Below are 27,336 nucleotides of genomic sequence, written 5' to 3' on the forward strand. Positions count from 1 at the left end.
TAACCAACTAAGACACCCAAGTGCCCCTCCAACAATCATTATTAAGAATTCTAATGAGGGGGGACGCCTGGGTGGCTCAGTTGGTTAAGCGGCTGCCTTCGGCTCAGGTCATGATCCCAGCGTCCTGGGATCGAGTCCCACATCGGGCTCCTTGCTTGGTGCGGAGCCTGCTTCTCCCTCTGCCTCTGCCTGCCACTCTGTCTGCCTGTGCTTGCTCTCGCTTCTCTCTTCTATGACAAATAAATAAATAAATTCTTAAAAAAAAAAAAAAAAGAATTCTAATGAGGGGCACCTGGGTGGCTCAGTCAGTTAAGCGGCCAGCTCTTGGTTTCAGCTCAGGTCATGATCTCTGGGTCGTGAGATCAAGCCCCTTGTGGAGCCTGGGCTCCACTTAGCAGGGATTCTCTCACTCTCCGTCTTCCCACTCAAACGTGTGCTCTCTCTCTAAAATAAATAAAAATAAAACCTTTAAAAAAAAGATAAATTCTAATGATTCTCCAGAGGAGACCTCAATTCTTTTATCTACTCAAGAGCAATAATCTCAAGAATCTCATGCGGCGCCTGGGTGGCTCAGTGGGTAAAGCCACTGCCTTTGGCTCAGGTCATGATCTCAGGGTCCTGGGATGGAGTCCCGCATCGGACTCTCTGCTCAACAGGGAGCCTGCTTCCTCCTCTCTCTCTCTCTGCCTGCCTCTCTGCATACTTGTGATCTCTCTCTGTCAAATAAATAAATAAATAATCTTAAAAAAAAAAAAAAAGAATCTCAGACACCTTAAGAATTTATTTTAAAATTCAGAATTAAGATGAATCAAAAGAATGCAAAAGTGTGCGAGAAAACCTTCAACTGCTATTTAGAGCTGAAGGTCTAGGTCCCAACACTGGCTCTTAAACATATTTTGAATAAATATTACACGGAAATACCCCATCCCCATCTACACTATGTATATATACCTACACACACACACACACATCACTGCTGGATTTAAAGGGGACAGGAGGAGTGAGCAGGCAGGAGTACCAGAGGCCTTTTCAATCATGAGAAAACCAAAAGATTTTCTCCTTTCTTTGCCCAAAGTCAATAAAGCAGGTATTTTATATGGCTGGCATTCCTGGCATGTCGGCTCAGGGACAGTAAAATTTCACAGAAGGCCAGGAAACAGTTTGAGTAGAGGAGTCCCAAATATGACTTTGTCATGAGACATCCTGGCACTGGACTACTACTTACAGTACCTAGCTGCAGCGTCTGGGAACATCAATTCCATAATCATAAAACAGGGCATGCTGGAATCTGAAAGAAAAGGCTTGCTCTGCTCCATCAAGGCAAGTTTTCCAATAGCACAGAAATCTACTTCTGGTTTTTCCCTATTTTTCAGAATAAATCTAATCTAGTCTCTAAAACTCAGCCCACTTATTTTCTAAGAGTGGGTAACCTTATTTACCTCAGTTTGAAATCTCTGAAGAATTTCTTGTGATGCACTTGAAATTATGGGATTCTTAGAAACAAAACACTTTTGGAGGTCAGAGATAATCTCTTCTCTCAAGGCTAAGTCACTTTCCATTTACATGGTTTAATTTTACAGACACTAGAAATTTGGAATTGTAGGGCCTTTCTGGTCTGAGTTGTTGGTTTCATTTTATATTTTAAATTGTTTTTCTATTTTACATTTTTATATTTTGAAAAAGCAATAACCTACCTTGGAGGAGGGCCTAACAAATAATGCCTCAGGGATCCAGTAATCTGTGGTACCCACTAGGATGCTGACCTCCAAGAGCTTTAAGCAATAGCACAAAATCCATTTCTGTACACCAGTATAAATGATAAAATCAGTATCTCCTTTGCTATTGCCTGTGTCTGTGCTCATTATTCCAAGAAGGTGAAACCAATAAACAGGAAGCAGCCGAAGGTCATGTGCACCCAAAGTATTTCAAACAAACAAAATCAAATGGAGACACTAAGGTTCTAGGCAATTATATTCTCTTAAAGTTCTCATAATGTTGGGGCACCTGGGTAGCTCAGTCGGTTAAGTGTCTTCCTTCGGCTCAGGTCATGATCCTGGGGTCTTGGGATAAAGTCCCCCATCAGGCTCCTTGCTCAGCTGGGGAGCCTACTTCTCCCTCATCTCCCTGCTCATGCTGTCTCTCTCCCCCAAATAAATAAATATTTTTTTTTAAAGTTCCTATAATGTTTAATGAGCAATTACTTTTAACAAAAGGAGATAATGCAAAACATAGTGGGATTACAACCACCACTCTTGAGTGGTGAGGGAGGGAGGGAGGAATGTTTTCATGGCTTGTCTCTGTGCAAAGAAAGATAATAGCTGTGGGACCACTCGGCAGATAATTTGTCCCTAAACAAATCAAAGGGCCAATTCTACACATTGGAAACTGAATCATGAACTGTCCTTGCATACTCACACTTTTGTGAAAAAGTGAGTAAGGATGAATAAGGATGTTTCTCAGGTAATCTTTGTTCTTAGGAAACAACCTAATCTCTATGTTCCTTTCTCCAAGATATATTATTAAATGAAAGAAAGTGCAAACAATGATTAGCATATTTCCATTTGTGTTGTTTCTAAAAAGTATATATGTTGTATATGCATGATTATGTTTGGAAGGAAACAGCACACAGTAGTAATCTCCTTGAGGGAGAACCAGGGACCAGAGCAAACAGTAGTAATCTCCTTGAGGGAGAACCAGGGACCAGAGGTGGAAGTCTTACACTTCAATATAGACCCTTCTGTAATGTGTTAAAATTCCTACCATATGATTGAAAGGCTTTTTTCCTACATTTTAATATACCATATTTAAAACATATACTTATGGTATATTAAAGTTTAACATTAATTTTAATATACCCTACACATATCATAATGTACATGTATACTTTAAAGAATGTTACAAGCCATACATATGTACTCAACAATTCACATAAAAATAGTTCATGGTTCAAAAATATTTGAGAGGGGGCACTAAAAAAATTAAGAGATTATTTCTGAGGAGTAGGATTCTAGGTGAAAAAGGAAACTTTCAACTTTCTCTGCCTTGTTTGTCCACACATTATTTATTTGTTTTCTAAAAAAACTTATCTTTGAGGCACTTGGGTAGCTCAGTCAGTTAAGCACCCAACTCATGACCTTGGCTCAGGTCATGATATCAGGGTCCTGGGATCAAGCCCCAAGTCAGGGAGTCTGCTTGAGGATTTCTCTCCCTCTCTCCCTCTTTCTCTGCTCCCCTCTCCCCCACAAAAAAAAATTAAATAAATCTTTAAAAAAAAAAAAAAGGACTCAGTAGGGATGTCTGGGTGGTTCAGTTGGTTAAGCCTCCAACTCTTGATTTTGGCACAGGTCACAATCTCAGATTTGTGAGATGAACCCATGTCAGGCTCCCTACTGGGCGTGGAGGCTGCTTGGGATTCTCCCCTTCACCCTCTGCCTCTCCCCCCCAACCACACATTGTCTCTCTCAAAAAAAAAAAAAAAAATATATATATATATGAAGACTGAGTAATGCAAAGTGGCTAAAAAATGCCATAATTGAATTAAGCATATCATGAGGCTATTAAGTGCCAAAAAAAAACAAGGAAAACTGCAAAAATTTATAGGTAGTCTCCATTCTGGTTCTTTTGCAAGGTTCATTAAATTCTCACTCCCCTTTTAAAAACAAAATGCATCTAGAAAATCTAGTGAATGCATTATGGGTGTGGCTTTAAAAAAAAAAAATGCAGACATCTGACTAGTAGACCCATAATCAAAGGAAATACCTAGTCCCTTCATCAAAAGACTAGTTATTATACAGTCATGTTTTAAGCTAAAATACAATGTTTAATGGATAATGTATAATTTTTATGATTATCAGACTTGAATGACTTTTTCAATTATCCAATCCACTACCCTATTAACTCATCTCAGGTAAAGAACTTCTCTACATACAATTTAACAGCAAATGGTAAAAAATACACTATTAAAAAATCTGTATCTATACAGCAAAGAACAACCATTACCCGGGAGTACAAGTTAAAAAAAAATTCTTATAACTGTCAGTTCAGTCATCCAATGGGTTACACTTTGTAATTCATACCATTTCGCCTGCATTTTTTCCCTAAGTTACACTTCTTTTCTATTCAGTAGGCGAGACATGCAGTGGGCAACACTGTGAGTGGTGATGACATGTTTTTGGAAGGCCAGAAAGATTTTCATCCACCTGAGGCCTTTGAATCATAAATAAAAACTATTTCAAGAAAACCAACCTCAACTGTTTAAATATTAATAGAGAGCATAACCTACATGCAATAAAAGGCAACACCATTTTACAATCAGCCTTGCTCAACAATATCCAGTAATTTTTTTGGAAAAATTTTTTTCCTGCCCACACTATAAACACGGCTTTAGGTCCTGAGTTCCATTTGAGTTTATACACAAATCTTCTTAATCACCTTCAAACCTCTTAAAATTTGTATTACTGATTGCATTATTGCTCTATTATTGATAGAACAACCCATATTCTGGGAAATTTAACCCAAATTCTGATGGAAAAATGTCACCTGTCATATTTGTTTCAATCCTCCTTCTCCCATGTCTACAACATCCCCCCTGCATTATAGGTACCTAACTTACTGAACAAAATAAAAATCTATGAGTCCATATAATACTAAACAAACAAGGAAAATATATGTTATTCCTTATAGTACAATGATAACTAATATATATAGATGGAGGGGCACCTGGGTCAAACAGTCGATTAAGCATCTGACTCTTGTTTCGGCTCAGTTCATGATCTTAAGATTGTTAGATCAAACCACCTGACAGGCTGAGCACTTGGCATGGAGTCTGCCTCAGATTCTCTCTCCCTCTGCCCCTCCTGCTTGTGAGCTCTCTCTCTCTCAAATAACTAAATGAATCTTTAAAAAAATAAATAAATATGGGGGTGCCTGGGTGGCTCAGTGGTTTAAGCTGCTGCCTTTGGTTTAGGTCATGATCTCAGGGTCCTGGGATCGAGTCCCACATCGGGCTCTCTGCTCGGCAGGGAGCCTGCTTCCCTCTCTCACTCTCTCCGCCTACCTCTCTGCCTACTTGTGATCTCTGTCAAATAAATAAAATATTTTTTTAAATAATTTTAAAAATAATAAACAAACAAATAAATAAATAAAGTATAGATAAATAAATAAATATAAGTGGAGCTAGAAAAATCACCATTTTGTGACCATGATGGTATTAACTAATTCAGACTAGAATCATCAATGGGTGTTAAAACTACTGGGCAAAACTTCAAAGAGGAACAATATATTTACAGTTTCAAAATAACTTCCCACAACTTACTAATTACAAAGGGAAGAAGGACAACTTTCCATTTAAGAAACCTGGCAAACATAATCTTAACCAAGTGTTCAAATTAACATTATCAAAGATGGGCAAACTAACATCAAGCGCCTCCTGTCATGATAAAAACACACATTATGTGCCTCCTAATACAATGCTCTGAGAGAATCACAACCTCACCTCTATGTATTATAACCAAAAATGTTTAACACCTGAATCTAATCACAAGGAAACATCAGACAAACCCAGATTGGAGGACATTCTACAAAATGCCTTGCCTGCACTCTTCAAAAATGTCTATGTCATGAAAGACATTAAGAAGTAAAAAGTAGGGTGCCTGGGTGGCTCAGTGGGTTAAGCCGCTGCCTTCGGCTCAGGTCATGATCTCAGGGTCCTGGGATCGAGTCCCGCATCGGGTTCTCTGCTCCGTGGGGAGCCTGCTTCCTCCTCTCTCTCTCTCTCTGCCTGCCTCTCTGCCTACTTGTGATCTCTCTGTGTCAAATGAATAAATAAAATCTTTAAAAAAAAAAAAAAAAAAAAGAAGAAGTAAAAAGTAAAAGCAAGGCATGTTACTAGACAAAACCCTGGATCAGGAATTTTAAAAAAAAAAATAGCAAAGTAGATATTTTGGGGACAATGGTGAAACCTGAATACAATATTATAACAATGTTACATTTTCTAAATTTGATAATCATACTATGGTTATGTAAGAAAATATCTTTGCTCTTATGAAATAAAAGCTGACATATTTAGGAGTCAAGGCACATGGGCTCTGCGACGACTCTCAATGGTTCAGTTTTATGTTCACACACACACAGAGAAAGAGAATGATAAGACAAATGTGGCCAAATGTTAATAACTGGTGAATTGTGGGAGAGCACACAAACAGTTCCTTGAACATTTCTTGCAACTCTTCCATAAGCTGGAAACTACTTCAAAATAGTCAAAAAACTTAAAACCTACAATGACTATGCATCTCAGAGTAACAAAGTCCTTACAGTGGACTACAATTGTAATACCTAAGCTCCTATTAAGTCTTAACAACATCTACTTCTATATTCCTGCTTTCTCACTCTGTACCATCCACCCAGTTTTCTCAAATGTTCTCAAACATAACAAGCACATTCTTTTCTCACAACCCTTATATGTGCTATGCCCTTTGCCTAGAATACTTTTCCCACAGATATTAACAAGGGTCGCTCAGAGAAGGCTTAAACTAATCACTCTGTTAAAAAGTGGAGGGGTGCCTGGGTGGATCAGTTAGTTAGGCATCTGCTAACTAAACTAAACTAACTTTAAACTAAACTTTATTTAGTCACCCCCTTGCTCTCCACTATAAGATCAGTTCCATTACAGGAAGGGTTTTTACCTGTTTTGTCTACCACTGTATCTCTAGTCCCTGAAACAATGCTTGGCACATGGTAAGGTCTAAATAAACAGGTACTGAATGAATAAGTTTTATGTAATTTTTCTGATTTATTTAATAAACATCTTTTTCCTTCTGATCTACTTTACTATTTTGTCCAAACCTGCCCCTCACATTCAGTTCACCTCTAATTTATAAAAAACAATTCAGTGATAACAAACAACAGGAAGAAGTAATACATCCTCATTTTCTCAAAGGATCATTATTTGGGAATCCTCAGTTTTACTGTCAGGTTGCAGAAGGGGCAAAAGTAACTACAGAATGAGGAAAAGTCAGCTTTCCAGAACCACCATTTCCTACCACTCTTTTCAGCATCAATTAGAAGGGATGCCAGGAAGGATCCCAGGCTTAAGTGCCTAGCAAAAGGCCAGGATGACAGCCAATTAGAAACTGTGGCCCTCTTGTGCTCCATCAGTTTGCCATCTACCACCCACCTGCAAAAGATCTGAGTTTTGCTCAAACTGTAACAGCCCATGACCTTTACAGTCAGTTCCACTGTATTCAGTATGGAAAGAAGGGAAGCCCTATATAGGGAGAAAGCTCTAGTAAGCACTGACTTACGCTGTGAGTAGAGCAGGATTTGAAACTCCAGAAGGGCACAAGTAAAAAGCTGAAACACATTTTCTACCCCAAGCAGTTCAAAGACTTCTTTGACAGGGAAGTCAAATAAGGGAAGCTCATTGGTACTTGGTCTCTGGCAGATTATTGGCCCATAGACCCCGGAAAACTTCAAGGACCGGCCAGGAGGTGGGAGTGGCACCTCATAGAGTACATTGTATATGTAGCTCTCAAGGGGCAGTGGAGGGGGCTGAGGTGAAGTAACTGCCTGGTGAAGTTGTTCCAGCACACTCCGACATGCTTTCATGAAGGACATCGGTGTGATGAGGCAGATGCACTTAGAGACGTAGAGCGTGTCCCGGCTAATGTCATAGGAGTTGAAGCGCTGAAGCTTGGTCCCAGGAGTGCCTTCACCATCCTCCATGCCATGGTCTCGACCATCAACAGAGGGAGAATGTAGGACATCATACTCAGCATTATGCATGTGGTAGAGGGTCTGCATTGCACTGCAGATCTGCTTGCTGGTCACCTCCTCATAAAATGTGAGGGCAAACCCAAATGTCCGAGAGCCATCCTCCCTTGTGATAATAAAGGCATGGAACTGGGGCTCCCTGGGATCAGCCTGGGTCTTGAATGCTAGCCCTTTGGGCATGCATAGCTGCAAAAGACAACAAGGAAACAAGTGGTGAGAACACTCACTGCTGGTCCTCTTTTCAGAATACCACCACTATTCATTTACTTACAGAGTACCTACTATGCTAGGTGTTTGGGATGTCAAGATCAACGCAGCAAAATATCTGTCCTAAGAATCTCCCATTCTAAGATACATGAGTAAATAAAATTATAATGCAGTTATCAGGACTATCCAAAAACAAAGTGTTAGAGCAACACAGAATAGACAACCCAGCCCAGGAACATCAGAAAAGGTTTCATAGATGAGGTGATATTAGAATTCATCAGTCAGACAAGGGAAAGCAGGTATTTCAAAGACAGGAAGAAAATCCACAAAGATAAGGAGGTAAGAGAAAGCTCGGAGAATTTAGGTGGGTGGTTAAGCATGACAGCATTTACTGGAAAATAATGCTAGAAATATACCTATATACTAGACAAATCCAACTTTGTACCTAAAAATAAACAAAGTTTTAGACTCTATCAGCTCACAAAACCCTGTCATGAAGAGAACCTTCTCTTTTCATAGGAAAAAAGGGAGCATTTCACATAAAGCAAGGAGATGACATAATCAGGATAAAGACGCACTTTTTTCATTTTAACTCAGATGGGTTATATAAAAAACTTGGGACAGCTAATCAAACTGACCTAAATCAATCAATCTCCATATGATCTCCTAGCAGCCTGGAGTAAACAAATAAAAGTCAGTGAAGTATCTGACTTTTGGCTCAGGTCATGATCTCAGGGTCCTGGGTTGAGCCCCAAGTTGGGCTCTGCGCTCAGCAGGGAGTCTGCTCCTCTCTCCCTCAGCCCCTCCCCACAGCCTATGCCCATGCGCTCTCATATTTAAAAAAAAAAAAAAAGGCTGTCCTGTCCAAAATTAGGATGAAACAAAATACCCATTTCTACCATATCACCCAGATAAACACAAGTGAGAAAGAGAGAAAACTGTTTTAAATCAGACTCACCATGTAATCTCAGTACTATAGGCAACCAAATAGCTCAGTACCTCAAAGTTCCCTGAACCATTACTATGCATTTGTCTGACAAAACAGAAACAATGTGATTTTCAGTGTATCTGATATGTTGATCAAAATGCAGAATCATGAGTAATATACAGACAGCCCCTTCTTCAAAAGTTACTGGTAGTTAGTGGAACTGCTGCTATCATAGTCTGGATTCACAGTTCTACTGTAAATTCATTTGTAAATTATTTCATACCTGTAGCTAAGAAATACTAACCATTCCCACTGCATCTTGGTCAAAGGGATTCCATTCTACGTTCTCAGGGTATCGGGCAAGGACCTTAGACTTGAATGTTCGTCTCAGGGGTGTCTGCTCAAAATTTTCTCCTGCAAGAAAAAGAATGAAGCAAATCATCTCTACAGAGTCCCTCAAAATCATGGAGTTATGACTGTCTGAGCTTGGTAATCCAGCAAGGTACAGAAATAAAGGCAAAGGAGTTAGTATGCCAACCATCTAATAACAGGAAAGGTATTAAAGTTATTAGGTAAGTAAAGAAGCTGAAAAGGTTTTAATGTGGTTAAGAGTGGACACCACTAGCTATTTTTTCTTTTCTTTTCTTGAAAATGAATTATTACTAAAACCACTGGTTAATCTTCTTGGGAGTGGAAACAGCATAAGGAATGACAAAGGATTATATCCACCTTTTTTTCCCTGTAAACAACATTTAGTTTGCTTAAAGCCAACTGATATCATAGAAGCATAAATTATTTTAAATTCAGAATAAAGTATGCATTTCTATGATCTCTGAAAAAACACGAAGGGACTAAAAGATTGAAGAACATTTAAAAAAGCAAATTTCAGGGTAAATCTAATGAGGTATTTTGTCAATTCAGAAAAATTTGAAATTTCTAAAATTCTACCTGTTTCCCCTCCCCCCCTAAAAACACTAGAATATACTGAAATAAAGAACATTAAAGTGAAAAGAGGAAGAACCAAGGAACCCACCACCTAGACGGACTCAAATATGAAAAACCTACTGGTCAAAAAAGGGCACAAGAAAGTTAGAAGGTCAAAGGTACAAAATACCACTGTAGAGACAGGTAAAAGCCACCAGAAAGCTTGGGTGTTCTCAATTTTGTTTTGTTTTTACCTTCAGTCGTACTGGAAATGAAAGGGCTGGCACCATCCCTGGCTTTAGAAGCCTGTATGTACTGGCATAATGCTATATGATAAATGAAATAACAGAGTATTACAATAAAGCAATATTATTCAAACTTTTTTGACCATGACTCCAGTATGAAACAAATGTTACATCATGAAGCAATATATACATACATGATGTGTACATATAAATTTGCCTAAAACAATTTCACAAAATAATACTTACCCTTACTCTGTGTGATGCCCTTTCATAATTTCTACTCTACATCATTAAAATCAAACTTAACTAAAACTACTAACACAATTCTTTGGGGAAAAAAAATTACAATGCAGCATAATGAGATGAAGAGCTCAAAAGGTATCAAATTACTATAAAGTCACTGCTACTTTATCCAAAAGTATCCTGCCCCAAATACTGCTTTTCCTAAGGAGTTAGGGAATAGGGGACAAATTAAATGTATCCAAATACTTCAAACAAATAAATTTAGTGGGAGTCATGGAAAAATATGTGGAAAACATGATCAAAAACAATTCGAATGAATTTGATACCTATCTATCGAATAATCATGTCATACAAGGGCCTTGGGTACTGAGGGGACAGAAATGAACAAAATGAAGCACCTGTCCTCTCAAATGTACAGGAAAAAAAAAATATACACAAATAATCACTTCACAGGGAAGTTCTTATCTGGGAGGCTCCAGATCTTTACTCTATGTGGTCCAACCACTGAGAGCACACTTGCACAAGATCCTGCTCACATGTTCTAGCTGATACAACAAATTCTGTTCTATAGTTGTTCTGAGTTGGTTTGGAACCCAAAGGAGCTAGTGATTAAGGAAGTTGCATTCTTCCGAAACAGGATTAGGATAAACCTAAAGTCACATAGTTCTTCACTCTAAATCATCCCAGAGGCATCTTAGCTTTCTAAAGAGTTTATAGTAACTCTAAGGTACTTGGTCCAGAAATTAATAAGGATTCCAGTCAGAAAGCTATCGCTTATAACTAAAAACACTCATTTCCACTTTCTCTCAGGTTTTGTCATCAACATGATAAGAGGCACACTTATTCATAACTTTCAACTTCTGACAAGTAAAGCCAGTAACACAATTTCAATTCCTCTCATTTCCTGCCTTCTTCCAAACTGAGTTTTCCGAAACTCTTTTCCAGGAAATTTCATCTCTCAAAATACATTTTGTAATCTCCACTAAAGACTGGCAAAATCAGCAGGCAGCTGGTAACAGTGGTAGCAATACAGCCCCTACAGCTATGTACAGCTAGTCTCAAGCTTTCAGTGACACCTGTGAACACACCCTTGGCAAGGCTGCACTCACTGTACAGAAAAATTAAACAGCGAGCAGCTGACATAATGATCTTGTCTACACTCTGAAATACTCAGAATATGCATTTAAACTCATTCAGTTCTGAGAAGATAACTATGTCTTCCTCCTAAGCCTCCTCACTTGTAGTTGTCAGTTTCCTCATTTCTTCCTTATTAGGCCAGAAAATCCCCTCACTAAAAACCACAAAATATTTCAACAGAAACAGGAATCAGGGCAGTTTCCACTGTCCTTAATGAAAGTCTTTAGAGAAGCATATTTTTTTTAAGATGGTTATGAGGTGACCCCAAGACATAATGAGCATTCAAAGGATAGAATAGACCATTTCAAACAACCAGTGAGAAAAGGCCAGAGGTGAAAATAACTGAAATGGAGTATAGACAAAGAGGAGGGGGAGGTTATGAATCACAAGAACAGTGGTCTTTAGATCCTCTATCCTTCGCAGCACCTCTTTACCTCCTGCCCCTTCTTCAAACAAGCTAAGTAAAGATCTCTTGTTAAAGAGTCAGTAAAGGCGGGCACCTGGGTGGCTCAGTGAGTTAAGTCTCTGTATTCGGCTCAGGTCATGGTCTCAGGGTTCTGGGATCTGAGCCCCGCATCGGGCTCTCTGCTCAGCAGGGAGCCTGCTTCTCCCCTTTCTATGCCTGCCTCTCTGCCTATTTGTGATCTTTCTCTCAAATAAATAAATAAAATCTTAAAAAAAAAAAAAAAAGAGTCAGTAAAGGCACCACTGAGACTGCCAATCTTAGACATGAGTCCTTCTGTGTATTGGACTGGACCAGTATCGGGAATATAGTATTTTCACTGCAAGGAGAGAGGGGGTGTATAAGAGGTATGAGAGCCCTGAGACCAAACCATGTTCACTACAGCACCCTATATAGAATGTCAGAAAAGTCACAGAGGAAGGGGATTCACAAACCTAAGATATTTTTATTAAAACAATTCAGTCTTTCATCATTTGCTGAGGGCTGTTTTCAGACTAAGCAGTAGAGACTTAATGCCTCAGGAACATCTACAGAGACCCACCTCAGGAAACCTATACATATGTCAAAGATCGCTAAAATCCCTAATTATTTAGACCTTTGGAAATTCAAATGATACTAGGAATAAGACATGCAACTACAACTGTCCTATTGTCCTGGAAATAGTAACTACTTATTTGCCTAACACATATAGAGTCCACAAATGTCATAAAGTCTGGATGCCAGAACTAAGACCCATTTCTAACAGCAACTTAAAAATTAGACAACTAGGTGTCGGTCTATCTTTGTGAATCTGTCCCTGGGGAAGTACAATTCAGATAAACCATAACAGATTTTTTTTTTTAAGCCTGCACGCCTTACAAGGACTTCTAACAGGTTCTTTGTTTACTTGTTCTGTTTTGATCAAGCAAGAAACAAACCGATATTTGTATTGCTATCTACCCCGTTGGTAACTAGCTTGATTTGAATAATTCTAAATAAGGGATGCTTACAACTGAGAAGCTTCAAAGCAACCCCTGAACTCTCTGAAATACTTTACAAAATTTTGTATGAAAATATGTGCATTTTTCTAAAGAGAAACGCGATTTTCGTCATTCTTTTTTAAGATTTTATTTATTATTTGACAGAGAGAGACACAGAGAGGAAACATAAGCAGGGGGAATGGAAGAGGGAGAAGCAGGCTTCCAAGAGGGAGAAGCAGGCTTCCCACTGAGCCGGGAGACAGATGTGGGGTTCGATCTGAGGACCCTGGGATCATGACCTGAGCTGAAGGCAGATGCTTAACCATCTGAGGCACCTCCAGATTCTCAGACACTTAAGCACCTGAGCTGGAAGCAGATGCTTAACTATCTCAGGCGCCCCCATACTCAAAGGGTTCCATGACCCAAAAAAGTCAGAAGCCACAGCTCCAAATGTTTCTCCAATTTGGGCAGGAAACATTTGACCACTTACAGATGAGCCTAAATTGGTAGGCTTACATACAGTCTAAAATAAAACATATGCACTACTAAATAACTGCTTTCTGGGTTAATGATGACAACATTATTTCTCCTTTTTTATCATGAGAAGTCTATAAATGCAAACCTCTCTTTTTAAATATAGACACGTATGTGAATGAGTTAAAAAAAGAAAAAAAAATCTTTTCCTCAAAATCTGTATCTGAAGTCATCTGAAAGTTCATCAGAAAATGTTCACCAAGGGGAGTATGGGTGGCTCACTTGGTTAAGCATCCTGGTCTTCATTACAGTTCAGGTCATGATCTCAGGGCTGTGAAATCAAGTCCCATGCTGGGTTCTGCACTCAGTAGGGAGTCTGCTTGAGATTCTCTTTCCTCTCCCTTTGCCCTCCCCCCTCCAATCAGGCTCACTCTTTCTCTCTCTCTCCAAAAGAAACAAAATCTTAAAAAAAAAAAAAATTTTTTTTCACCAAAATCTCAAAGCCACACATTTATAATAAATGTATTACATCTGTGGGAAACAGTGATGGTTTTGAAATAGTAGTGCAGATACAAAAAGGCATGTTCCAAACAGCTATGTGAGAAAGACCCAATATAGTCAAATCACCACTTGGTTTATGTTAAGTTACACAAAGCTTCTCCAGAACATAGTGTCAGCTTAGATTGAAGAAAAATAAAAGTAACCATCATTCCCTAAGAAAGTGTTTATGGGTCACATCTGTTATACCTCCATCTTGATTAGATATACCAAATAAAAGTATTTCAATTTCTAAATCTATCAGTAATTAGAGTTGACATATACTCAAGAAGCTTTACATAAAATTTGAAGTTTGAAAAAAAAAGAGAAAAAAGAGCAAGAGCTAAGGGCAATTTTTTTTAAACATTTTTTTTTAAGATTTTATTTATTTATTTGACAGAGAGAGACAGATCACAAATAGGCAGAGAGGCAGGCAGAGAGAGAGGGGGGAACTAGGCCCCCTGCTGAGCAGAGAGCCTGATGTGGGCCTTGAGCCCAGGACCCTGAGATCATGACCCGAGCCGAAAGGCAGAGAGAGGTTCAACCCGCTGAGCCATCCAGGCGCCCCTAAGAGCACTTTTTCAAAGATTTTTTATTTTTAAGTCATCTCTACACCCAACATGAGGCTTGAACTCACAACCCTGAGATCAAGAGTCCCATGCTCTACAGAATGAGCCAGCCAGATGCCCCTAAGTCATTTTTATATCCAGTCTCTTAGAAGGGAAGGATAGTATAAACATTTGTGAAACTACAAATGATTGTCAACAGAATAATTTATATCTAGGGCACATGGGTGGCTCAGTTGGTTAGGCCACGATCTCAGGGTCCTGGGATCAAGCCCTGAGTTGAGTTCCCTGCTCAGCAGGGAGTCCTCTCCCTCTGCCCCTCCCCATCTCAGCTCCCCATCCCAGCTCACTCTATCTTTCTCTCTCAAATAAATAAAATCTTTAAAGCCCCCCCCCCCCCGCCAAAAAAAAGAAGAAGAAGAAGATGGGGCGCCTGGGTGGCTCACTTGGTTAAGTGTCTGCTTTCGGCTTAGGTCATGATCCCAGGGTCCTGGGATGGGGCCCTGCATCAGGCTCTCTGCTCAGTGGAGAGCCTGCATCTCCCTTGCCCTCTGCCTGCTGCTCCCCTTGCTTGTGCTCTCTCTCTCTCCCTGTCAAATAAATAAACAAAATATTTTTAAAAAAAAGAAAAGAAAGAAAGAAAGAAAGAAAAGAAAAGAGAGAGAGAGAGGAAGAATTGTTTCTATCCAGCATGATGCATATAAATACTCTTCCATGCTTTCAGTCATGGAAGAGTAGCTCCTATGAAACCAACTCTCTTGCAGATAACTATGAACATGGACAGAATATAAAAAACAATACCTGAAGGTACTAGGGAACAAAAAGGCAAGCAGATTATTATGGAATAAAGAGGGTCAAAACTTGATAATAGGTAATGACATCAAGCAAGTCTATTAATGGCTTTTGGCCAACCAGGTCCCAGTCTGTGCCATGAAAGATGGTTAAAATTCAGATCAAAACCCACAGTCTTACTAGCTTCACAAACCAGTGGACAGACTTCAAGGCAACCACAACAGAGGAGTGAGGAACGGAAATTCTGAAGAGAACCAAAAGGAGGTGCCTCAAACCCTGTGTATAAGTTCTCCTAAAAGAACTGAACTGAGATTTAAACGGCCATTCACTGCAGGGTAGAGCTTAACAAAACAAACAAAATTCAATGTTCTTTAGAGGAAGGTTAAAAAAAAAAAAGAAGAAGAAGAAAAATCCAGTGTCTATAACATATCATAATCAACATCAAGGACACAACTCAACAGAATCGTCTGGCATATAAAGAAACAGGAAAACATGATCTATTCTCCAGAGAAGAGTCAATCAACAGAAACTGACCCTGACTTGACCCAAATATTATCGTCAACAGACAGATTTTAAAACAGCTATGATCGGGGGCGCCTGGGTGGCTCAGTGGGTTAAGCCTCTGTCTCCGGCTCAGGCCATGATCTCAGGGTCCTGGGATCGAGCCTCGCATCGGGCTCTCTGCTCAGTGGGGAGCCTGCTTCTACCTCTCCCTCTGCCTGCCTCTCTGCCTGCTTGTGATCTCACTCTCTGTCAAATAAATAAATAAAATCTTTAAAAAAAAAAAAAAAACAGCTATGATCGGGGCACCTGGCTGGCTCAGTCAGTAGAGTATATAACTCTTGCTCTTGGGGCTGTGAGTTCGAGCTCCACACTGGGAGTGAAGATTGCTTAAATAAATAAAACTTAGGAAGGAAGGAAGGAAGGAAGGGAGGGAGGGAGGGAGGGAGGAATCAGCTATGTCCATAATGAATGAAAAAAAAAATCTCGGGGCGCCTGGGTGGCTCAGTGGGTTAGGCCGCTGCCTTCGGCTCGGGTCATGATCTCGGGGTCCTGGGATCGAGTCCCGCGTCGGGCTCTCTGCTTAGCGGGGAGCCTGCTTCCTCCTCTCTCTCTCTCTCTGCCTGCCTCTCTGCCTACTTGTGATCTCTCTCTGTCAAATAAATAAAATCTTTAAAAAAAAAAAAAATCTCAACAGCAAAATAGACTATAATTCAGAGGATGGGGTTAAGGGCAGATTGGAGATGCAGAACAGTTAGTGAACTTCAAAAGATCAACAGTGGTGCCTGGCTGGCTTAGTTGGTAGAGCATGTGACTCTTTAGCTCAGGGTCGTGAGTCCAAGCCCCACACTGGGCATAGAGCTTAATTTTTAAAAATTATAAAAAAAAAAATAAAGAGATCAACAAAAAGTATCCAATCTGAAGAACAGAGAGTAAAAAAAGATTAAGGAGAGAAAGGAGAGTATAGGAGAGAACCCCAGAGATCTGTGGAGTAACAAGCCTAATATACATATAATTGGAGCTCCGGAAGAAAAGGATGGCAAACGAGTTTAAAAAAAATTTTTTTAGGGGTGCCTGGGTGGCTCAGTCGTTAAGTGTCTACCTTCACCTCAGGTCATGATCCCAGGGTCCTGGGATCAAGCCCCACATCAGGCTCCTTACTCAGCAGGAAGCCTACTTCTCCCTCTCCCACTTCCCCTGTGTTCCCTCTCTGTGTGTCTCTCTCAAATAAATAAAATCTTAAAAAAAAATTTTTTTAATTGAAGAAATAATGATCAAAATTTTCCCAACTTTGGTAAAAAACCTAAACTGACAGGTTCAAAAAGCTCAGTGAATTCTAAGCAGAATACATATGAAGACAATAAAAAATAGGACATCACAGTCAAACTTTTAAAGAAAGGGAATAAAAAGAAGAAGATTATTAAAGAGAAATTCTTGAAAGGATACAAAGAAACATGATACATTAAGGAAAAGAAATGATTGAAATTACCACTGCTTTCTTACCAGAAACAACAGAGATTAGAAGACACGCAACAACACCATACAAATACTGAAACAAACAAACAAAACCCTGTCAACCCAGAATTCTATAATTAGAAGAAAAAAAAAATTCCTTCAAAAATGAAGGCAAGGAACATCTGGGTGACTCAGTGGGTTAAGGCCTCTGCCTTGGGCTCGGGTCATGATCCCAGGGTCCTGGGATCCAGCCCCAAGTCGGGCTCTCTGCTCGGCAGGGAGCCTGCTTCCCTTCCTCCCTCTCTGCCTGCCTCCCTACTTGTGATCTCTGTCTGTCAAATAAATAAATAAAACCTTAAAAAAAAAAAAATGAAGGCAAAATAAAAATATTTTCAAGTAAAACAAAACTAAGATAATTCATTGCCTGCAGACCTGTACTACACAAGGGAGAAAAGTCTATCCCAATAATATACAATATGATCCCATTTATACACCATTCTTGAAGTTACTAAATTCTAGAAATGAAGAACACATTGGTGGTTGCCAGAGGTCAGAGATGGAGAGAAGGAGGGTTCTATAAAAGGGCAATGCCCAAGAATCCCTGTGGTGATGGAACTATTGTTTTACTTGAGTGTATTAATGTCAATATCCTGGTTTTAAGAGCATCCCAATAGCTTTGCAAGAAGTTACCACCACTCGTAAAAGGTAGAGTTTCAATTCTGAACTATTTCCTGCAACTGAAATTACCTCAAATAAAAAGTTTAATGTTTTTAAAAAACCTGTCAAGGTTTTAAAGCAGAGACTTCAGGTAATACAATTCAAACATCCAAAGTTAAACCTTGGACCAAACTCTTCAAAGGCAACTGAGCTATCCCTTACTCCAGGGTCAAAACACAGGCTTTGGCCTAATGGGCTGCCCCACCTCACCATACCCACACCAATCCTATAGGGTCTAATTCACATTATCTACAGCAAGAGTGATAGAATTTTCTTCCTCTGGGAATGGATACAGCCAGGTTATTGTGCCATCATTTGCACACTGGCAGTCTGGGATGTCCTAAAATTGATCCTGCTGGTGACACTGGTGACCAATTCAGCGCCACTCATGCTATGATCAGTTTACTTCCTGCACTAAAAGATGTCACTGTATTTTTCCTATTAAAAACATTCCTAAAACAGACTGCCCATTGAAACAGTACTACTACCAACTCATACATATATCTGGTACATGTTGAAAAATCAGCTTGTGTTTTGCCAATTCACTTGTTGCCTCAGTATTTCATTCCTCTTTGTCTTTCAGATAATTTTCTGAATTCTTGAATAAATCAGAGATAATCTCTGGTCATCTCTGACTAATAAGGCACAGTGTAATAAGAGAAGGGAATGCAAATTTCTAACTAAACAAGAATTAACCTTGCTACTCCTTTTAGGTGACTATTTCATTACTATCAGCAGTTTTTCAATGGGGATAGCTTAAAAAAAACACAGTAAGACTAGCTGAGTTTTGGTAGCTACACAAAACCATCTAACACTATACTCCACTCGGGGCCCTGGGTGGCTCAGTTGTTAAGCATCCGCCTTCAGCTTAGGTCATGATCTTAGGGTCCTGGAATCAAACCCCGCATCAGGCTCCCTGCTCATTTGGAACCCTGCTTCTCCCTCTCCCACTCCTCTGCTTTTGTTCCCTCTCTCACTGTCTCTCTCTATCTCTGTGTCAAATAAATAAATAAATAAATCTTTAAAAACAAAAACACTATACTTCATTCATCGCTTTCCCTCACCTCTTCATCATATGAACTTGAGGTAAATTTATAGGTCCTGTGGCACAGAGAGGGTACCTGCTCCTTGAAGGGACAGGCTGTATCTTGGCCCACATCATCAGCTGACATGTGCTCAGGGGTCAGACGTTCACAAATACCCAGAATGCAGAGAATGAGCTGCCCCCCCACTTTGGACACACCACAAAGCCTGTCCTATCTAAGTCACTAACCCAGAAAAGCTGCTCCCCAGGCTTTTCAATGAAAGCAACAGAAACCATCTGTTACCTCTTTGTTTTCCCCTGGAGGTAGATCTGTTCACTTTCTTTCTCAACATATTTTCTTGGTCAGATAACTTTAGATTTAGGGATACAGCCATTTCTTTTATTGATGTTTTGCCTCCTGCTTGACATCTTCCAGGCTGCTCCACAGCGAGTCCAACTCCTGCATCTAGTATTTCTAAAATGACTGAACTACTTATATACCCAGTTTTAACAAGAGTCTAGGATTTGAGAACCTATCCAGACAGAACTGCTGCAAACAACAGCTAGAATAAAAGGTTGGTAGCAAGATATCAAGTGTAGACACTGCTTTCCTTTTAGCCAAAAACCTTGGTAGGACACACATCTGTTGAGCTAACATCTTGAACTTCTATAATTTGTTCTGTTTAGTATGGGAAGCAACAAGCTATTAAATTCATGGACTTTCAGATCAGTCTAATGAACACTGTCGTGTGTGTTGGATATACACATACTGTACTGAATTACATACAGTACATACTGTACTGAATTACTGATAGAGAAAGGATTCCCAGCAGTTATCGTGTACATAGGCACTTTTGTATAAAAGCTAGCCCCTCCAGAAAAATGGACTTAGGCAAACCCAGTGGACTGGGATCTCTAAGTAAGAAACAGCAGAGGACAAATGTAAGCAATCTTCATTCTCTCCTCAATACGAAATTTTAACATAATCAGCCTAAATTAACAGTAAGCAACTAGCCTAGAAGGCAGGAGATGGAGCTAAGGTCTCACTTTGGCTACTAACTAGTTGTGTGACCTAAACAATTTGAGTCTTCTGGGTCTCACTTTCCTCACATGAAAGATTAAGAAGTAGAGGTCAAGTTCCTAATTTAGAAAGGATTTTCCTGGGGCGCCTGGGTGGCTCAGTGGTTTAAGCCTCTGCCTTGAGCTCAGGTCATGATCTCAGGGTTCTGGGATTGAGCCCCACATCGGGCTCTCTGCTCAGCGGGGAGCCTGCTTTCCCCTCTCTCTCTGCCTGCCTCTCTGCCTACTTGTGATCTCTCTCTATCAAATTTAAAAAAAAAATACTACTAGAAAGGATTTTCCCAGCTTGATCATTTCATGACTTAATAACTATTGGGCCTCCAGTCTGACCCAGCATGGAAACTGTACCTTTTAAATTGTGAGCAGAAGGGATGCCTAGATGGCTCAGTCGGTTAAGTATCTGCCTTTGACTCAGGTCATGATACCAGCATCCTGGGATGGAGCTCTGAGTCAGGGTCCCTGTTCAGCAGGGAGCCTGCTTCCCACTCTCCCTCTGCTGCTCCCCCTGCTTGTACTCTCACTTTCACTCTATCATAAATAAATAAAATATTTTTTAAAAATAAAAAATAAAATAAATTGTGAGAGAAGGCATGCGTTAGTTCTCCTGCTGGGGCCTCTCTTCCCAAAACCCCACAAAACAACAGTAGAGGGGTAGGGGTCAGGGTAGCATAGACACAGAATGAAAGTGAAGGTGATAGCAACAGAATTTTGGAAGCTGGAAAGCAGATGGATGAGTGGTTCCTGACAGCAGATAAAAGAAAGCTAGGATATAATATAACCTCCAAAAAGCTCAGGAACTTGTAGCATCAGGCACTTCTGGAAGTGGGGTTAAAGATGGGACTAAAAACAGAAGGACTGATTGAAAGTCTATTGAAGAACCAGCTGGCATCAGCTCAAGAAGAGATAAATTGTTGTAGAACTATACAATGGAACATTATTCAGCCATAAAAAGGAATGGAGTACTGTTACATGCTGCAACACAAATGAACCTTGAAAACATTATGCTAAGTGAAAGAAGCCACAGGCTTCTTTCTACAAAGACTACATATTGTATTACTCCATTTATATGAAATATCTAAAAGAGACATATTCATAGAAACAGAAAGTGGTTGCCAGAGGACTAACTGCTAACAGATAGACAGTTTCTGTTTGGGATGACGGAAATGTTCTGGATCTAGGTAATGGTGATGGCTGCACAACAGTGAATAAACTAAAAATGACTGAAGTATACACTTTAAAATGGCTAATTTATGTTACATAAATCATATCTCAATTTTTTTAAAATAAAAGAACCAGCTTGACCCCACCACACACTCTCCCCACTCTGCCACCTCCAACATGCCAGAAGAAAACTGGAAGTTTATTCTTAACAAGGGATAGATAAAAGAAAGTGAGCTGAATGAAATAGGTGTCAGTGGTCAAAAGGTACAAACTTCCAGTTATAAAATAAGTCAGACCTGGGGATGTCATGTACAGCATGGTGACTACAGTTAACAATATTGCACTGCATATATTAAAGTTACTGGGATGCCTGGGTGGCTCAGTTGTTTAAGCAACTGCCTTCGGCTCAAATCATGATCCCAGAGTCCTAGGATCGAGTCCCACATCGGGTTCCCTACTCATCACAGAGCCTGCTTCTCCCTCTGAGCCTCCCCCTCTCGTGCTCTCTCTCATTCCCCCTCAAATAAACAAATATTAAAAAAAAAAAAGAAAGAAAGAAAGAAAGAAAGAAAGAAAAGAAAAGGCTCATTTAAAAAAAAAGTCAGAAGTTGCTAAGAAAGTAGATCTTAAAAGTTCTCATTACAAGAAAAAAAAATTGTAACTATGTGGTGATGAATGTTAACCAAAATTACTGTGATCATCATTTACAATATATAGACATGTATCAAATCATTATGTTGTACTCCTAAAACTAATACCATATTATATGTCAATTCTATCTCAATTGAAAATTTTTAAAAATTTTAAAGAGTGGGCATATCTATAACTTGGGATTACAGTTGAGGTATCAGGCATCAACAGCTAGGAAACCAAAGGCATAGCTAAAAGCAATGGTATCATTCTAAAAACAGAAAAACATTTTACATACTGAATTTGAGATTCCCCTTCTACTACTTGGCTCTCACAAAGTTGGCAGCTGGGATTATGTCCTTGAGGCAGAGATTTAGAGAAATGTTTTCTATGAATCTGACCTGCCCAAGAAAAAAGACTTAGAGACTTTCATACTACAGGGAAGAAACTATACAGCCAGTGAAACTCTCAGAAATCAATCCCTCCCCCATGAACATCAAGTTTCCAATCAGCTTCTTGATGAATTTTTCTTTTTTTTCTTAAGATTTTATTTACTGGGGCACCTGGGTGGTTCAGTGGATTAAAGCCTCTGCCTTCAGCTCAGGTCATGATTCCAGGGTCCTGGGATCAGGCCCCGCATCGGGCTCTCTGCTCAGTGGGGAGCCTGCTTACTCCTCTCTCTCTCTCTCTCTCTCTCTGCCTGTCTCTCTGCCTACTTGTGATCTCTGTCAAATAAATAAATAAATAAATAAATAAAATCTTTAAAAAAAAAAAAAAAGAAAGAAAGAAAAGAATAGATGTTCTTATGCACCTATGAATATAACTTTCTTATAAATTACAAAGAATGATACCTTGCTTAACATACATATTTTAAATACTTTAACTCAGAAGAAGTTATAAAAATGAATACACGAAATATTAGATATAGCTATATGACTTCTGGAAAGTGGAAGTATGGGTGATAGCTACTTTTTTCTCTATACTTTTCTGTATTTTCTGAATTCCCTACCTAGTATGACCATATATAATCTCTATGATAAAGTGATTTCACTAAAGAATATAAATAATTTAATAGTGCATTTCTCCCAGCTGATGAAGAAGATACTTTTTAACTCAGATTTAGAACATTAACCTAATTCCTAATTTCTGTACTGCAACTACTCTGTACATTTCCTCCTCTCTATATTATATGAGAAACTGTTAATGCAAAAGAGAAAGAAAAGTATATATGTACCACTTGGAATCCACTGAACCACTTTCACATATATTATTTCATTAAACTTCATCACAGCCCTAAGAGAGATTTTACAGATAAGGAAACTGGCTCAGAGATAATCATTCAACAAGTAGGACACAAAATGGGATTAGAAATTCCTCCAGAGACCCTTGTCTAATACTCTGTTAACCTACGACACTAGAATGGATGTCTCTTAGAACATTGGAATTTAGAGCAGTAAAGAAATACAGCTTTGGGGCACCTGGATGGCGCAGAGGGTTAAGCCTCTACCTTCGGCTCAGGTCATGATTTCAAGGTCCTGGGATCAAGCCCTGCATCATGCTCTCTGCTCAACAGGGAGGCTGTTTCCCCCTCTCTCTCTGCCTGCCTCTCTGCCTACTTGTGATCTCTCTTTCGCTGTCAAATAAATAACTAAAATGTTAAAAAAAAAAAAAAGAAGAAGAAGAAGAAGTACAGCTTTGGTGTAAAGAAAGGAACATTCTGTGGGTAAGTAATCTTCATCAAAAAGTCTAAAAAGCCATAAAACCACAAATTCTCTACTGTAATAAAGAGTAGTATTCTCAGTCTACAGCTCATGAGAGGGCTCCACCCTAACTAAAGGCAACCCAAAATCTCCTGCATCCTTTCACTGCACCAAGCAACATCAACCTCCAAGCTGCCCTAACCTCTAGCAGTTAGGACCCTCTAACAGATGGTTCCTCAAAGCCTCTTGCAGCTGGAATAGGGAGATCCAGGACAAGTAACAAATGAAGCTAAAATGGTGAATGGTAGAGGGTGGAGAAGGGGTGAGGAGACAACCTGCCAGTAAGTGAGCTTATTATTAGTAAAAACAGACAGGAGGCTAAGGCCTTCTATCAGTTCTTGGGAAAATCCCAAGACTTAAAGCCACCACTGTTGCCAAAGCTTTAGGTGAAAACCCACAGTTTCTTAGAAAGAGCCAGAGGAACAAATGCTATGTCAGTTCTTTCTCTCTACCTTTCTCCACCTCAACTCTTGCTCTCCTCCAGCATCTGTATCTCTCATGCTCTCTTGTCTAGACACACTCTGAAAATGAATCAGTTCCATTAAGATCAACAACACTACAAAAACACTGATCCTCCTTTTCTTGGAAAATCATAAGGTCTGCTAAAAGCTAAAATGAGGACCCTAGCAGAATGACTAACAGGGTAGCAATCTTCCTGCAAATGAGTCATTTATGAGGCAATAGAGGCAGCTAACAGTCTTCAAGCTATTATAGTCAAATACCATCATCTCTCCATTCCCCCACTATTCTTTTGTCATACAATCTATCTGACACATCCTTGTTTTTTTTTTTATTTGTTTCCCCTAGCCTCCATTACTATCCTCTCTGAAGAGCATATTTCTAGTCAAACAGGATGACTAAATAGTTCCTAAACATGCCCAAGAGTTCCCTGTTGATCCACACTTTACCCATCCCCATTCACATCCTCTAGATCTAAGTCCTTCCTATCCTTTAAGACTGTTGAAATGTTACCTTTATTAGGCAGCTTTCTCTAGTCACTACCAACATATGTGACTGTTCTCCCTACCCAGTATCATGTACTCTCTGAGAGAACTAAATGCCAGTACTGTACTAAACTGTGACTTTACTAAAGGCAAGATTTACAGTTAATTCATTTCCATCCTTCCACCTGTTTTCAATGAAAGCCCAATTCTTTTGAGGAGAACAAAAATTATTCTTTTTATCCAAACTGTTCATATGCCTTAAAACCTTCATATGGGAGTCAGAGAATTAAACATTAAAAAGGTTCCAACCCACAAATTGACACCTTTGACACAAGCTCAACCAAACTAGCATATCATCATAGAAGCTGTAAAAACTTTTTAAAAAATAAAAAAAAAACCTATACCCTTTAGTCTGCTGCTAAATCCACTAAAACTCCACCCAAAAGGCACCAGAAAAAAAATAGCAACCACTAAAATAGCACCCCAATAGCATTTAAAAAAAAGCAATTTCAGAATGCATGGTTGGCTCAGTTGGTTAAGTATCTGTCTCCCAACAGGCTCCTGGCTCAGCAGGGAGCCTGTTTCTCCCTCTGCCTGCTGCTCCCCCTGCTTGTGCTCCCTCTGTGACAAAAAAATAAATAAATAAAATCTTTTAAAATAAATAAATAAAGCACTTTCTCAGAGTAGAGCTATTTACAACTACAAGAAAAAGAAAATATGCTGAGTGAAATAAGTCAAGCAGAGAGAGTCAAGTATCATATGGTTTCACTTACTTCTGGAGCATAAGGAATAACACAGAGGACATTGGGTGAAGGAGAAGAGAAGTGAATTAGGGGAAATCGGAGGGGGAGGGTTCTGGAGGGGAGGAGGGTGGCAGGTTAGGTGAGCCTGGTCGTGGGTATTATGGAGGGCATGTATTGCACGGAGCTCTTGAAGGGAAGTAAGAAAGCCTGGAATTCCTCCTGATTTAACACAATCAAATCTCCTGGGCTCCTGTTCCTCCACCTTCAATAAAGCACCTGCCAGTCTTACTTCCTACCCAACCCCTCTCTCCTTCTTTAGACATTATCCACACCAACTCACTTGTAGTTGCTAAAATATGGCATGCTTTATCATGCCTTCATTCTTTTTTAGACGCTATTCTCTGCTTAGAATGACCTTCATTGGCTTCTTTGCCTGATTAGCCAATCTACATTTATTTAAGTGAGTGCTATCAAAATCTATGGTATTCCAACAATGTTGCCAATTCTGCAACTCCAAGCTCTTCTGAAACTCTTCTGTGGGACCTATTGTCAGAGCCATTTACTGGTCATAAAACAAGTCTGCTCCTTTGAATTTAATTCCTACCATATGGTTTTCAGTTCCCTCACCTCCCTAGCTCCTAGAACTAGACTCGGTACTCTATTTAAGTGTGGTCCAACAACATTTAAAATAGGACTATCCACTTCTCTGACAATACCTATTAATACAAGCTAAAAATCACAACTTTTTGACATAAATCAAAGTTTCAGCCAACTAAAAGCCTCACATTTTAGTGTTGCCATTAAGACACATCTTTTTTTTGGTGGGGGGGGGGGGGGGGACATCTTTCTACCCTGCTACTTTCACGTCACCGCCTTCATCATACAGCTCAAATCTGTTTCTTATCCCCATGTATATCTTAATCCTTCCCATCAAACCATTCCTGAATCCAAAAACGGTGGTGATAGTTATTAACCCCTTCTACCAGTCTACTCCCCCTTAATAAAGAAAATGTAGTTAGTCTGACCTAACATATTCCTAGTGGGCCTGTGTCGGCTCTTAATAATCAGTTTCCTTTTCTAAATCCTCATACCATATCCTTAATAAACCATTCTAGATTTTGACTAGAAATGTCAAGCTCTTACCTTCTCAGTCTTGAAAATATGTCTTTTTGTGGTAATTCCATATCCTTAGACCTGACAGACAGCAACTAAATGATCTCATCCCAATTCTCTTACCAAACTCAAGTTATAAATTGTTTGGGTCAAGAGACTTGAATTCAGGGGCACCTGGGTGGCTCAGTCAGTTATGCATCTGCCTCCCGTTCAGGTCATGATCCCAGGGCCCTAAGAGTCCTGAATCAGGCTCCTTACTCAGCCAGGAGCCTACTTCTCCCTCTGCCTGCCACTCCTGTGCTCCCCGCCCCCATCTCTGACAAATAAATAAATTAAATTAAAAAAAGAAAGAGACTTGAATTCATTCAGAGGAATTAAATGCTCCTATATAAATGCTTAATGGACTCAGGTTTGGGTCTCCTCTCACTAATTTATTTCTACCCTTTCCAGTCTACAGATAATTTACCATGACAATGTGGGGAGGAGTTTCTGGGGGCATTTCAGTCTTGGGAGATATTTTTTTTTCCAGTGTCGATATTTGGAATTTCACATTTGAATACTATCTAGCATAAAATGCTCTTCTTGAAGAAATATTTAGCACAACGAACATTTCTTTTAGTTTGTTTCTTTTTTAGTTCTTCAAAACAAATCCATAAAACTGTTAGAGGAAGCAGAGATGCTAATTATAACACAGTTCTTTTTACCATAGCAGCAAAAACCAAACTAGCCAATCTATTATAAAATAAGGCTAAAGAAGAATTCTAAAAATAAATACACCTCTGCGACCACAGAGAAACAGAAGAAATGTGCAAGCCAAAAATTTAAATTTTCCCTCGAGGTGAAAATATCCCCATAATTCATCAACATATCAACCCACAAATATTTACTGAATGTGCAAGACACTTAAAACAATTCATCCAAAACCTCACATCTTACTCACACCCTCCCACCAAATGCAAGCTA

The 27,336-nt window shown here is 39.4% G+C and overlaps 1 protein-coding gene across 5 annotated transcripts in view; it reads right to left on the minus strand.

Moving 5' to 3' along the window:
* DENND5A (DENN domain containing 5A) overlaps window positions 1–27,336 on the minus strand; it is a 98,048-nt gene that overhangs the window by 53,603 nt on the left and 17,109 nt on the right. For 4 of the 5 annotated variants that reach the window (XM_032357947.1, XM_032357949.1, XM_032357951.1 and 1 more), the window contains exons 2-4: window positions 10,084–10,155; window positions 9,210–9,319; window positions 7,302–7,956 (exon numbers count right to left, since the gene is read on the minus strand). In XM_032357947.1, the coding sequence (XP_032213838.1) occupies window positions 7,302–7,956; window positions 9,210–9,319; window positions 10,084–10,155 (837 nt within the window). The remainder of the gene's footprint in view (window positions 1–7,301; window positions 7,957–9,209; window positions 9,320–10,083; window positions 10,156–27,336) is intronic. The other variant, XM_032357948.1, reaches the window with a different exon arrangement.

The sequence above is a fragment of the Mustela erminea genome, chromosome 9, assembly GCF_009829155.1.
Source record: "Mustela erminea isolate mMusErm1 chromosome 9, mMusErm1.Pri, whole genome shotgun sequence".
NCBI classification, from domain to species: domain Eukaryota; kingdom Metazoa; phylum Chordata; class Mammalia; order Carnivora; family Mustelidae; genus Mustela; species Mustela erminea.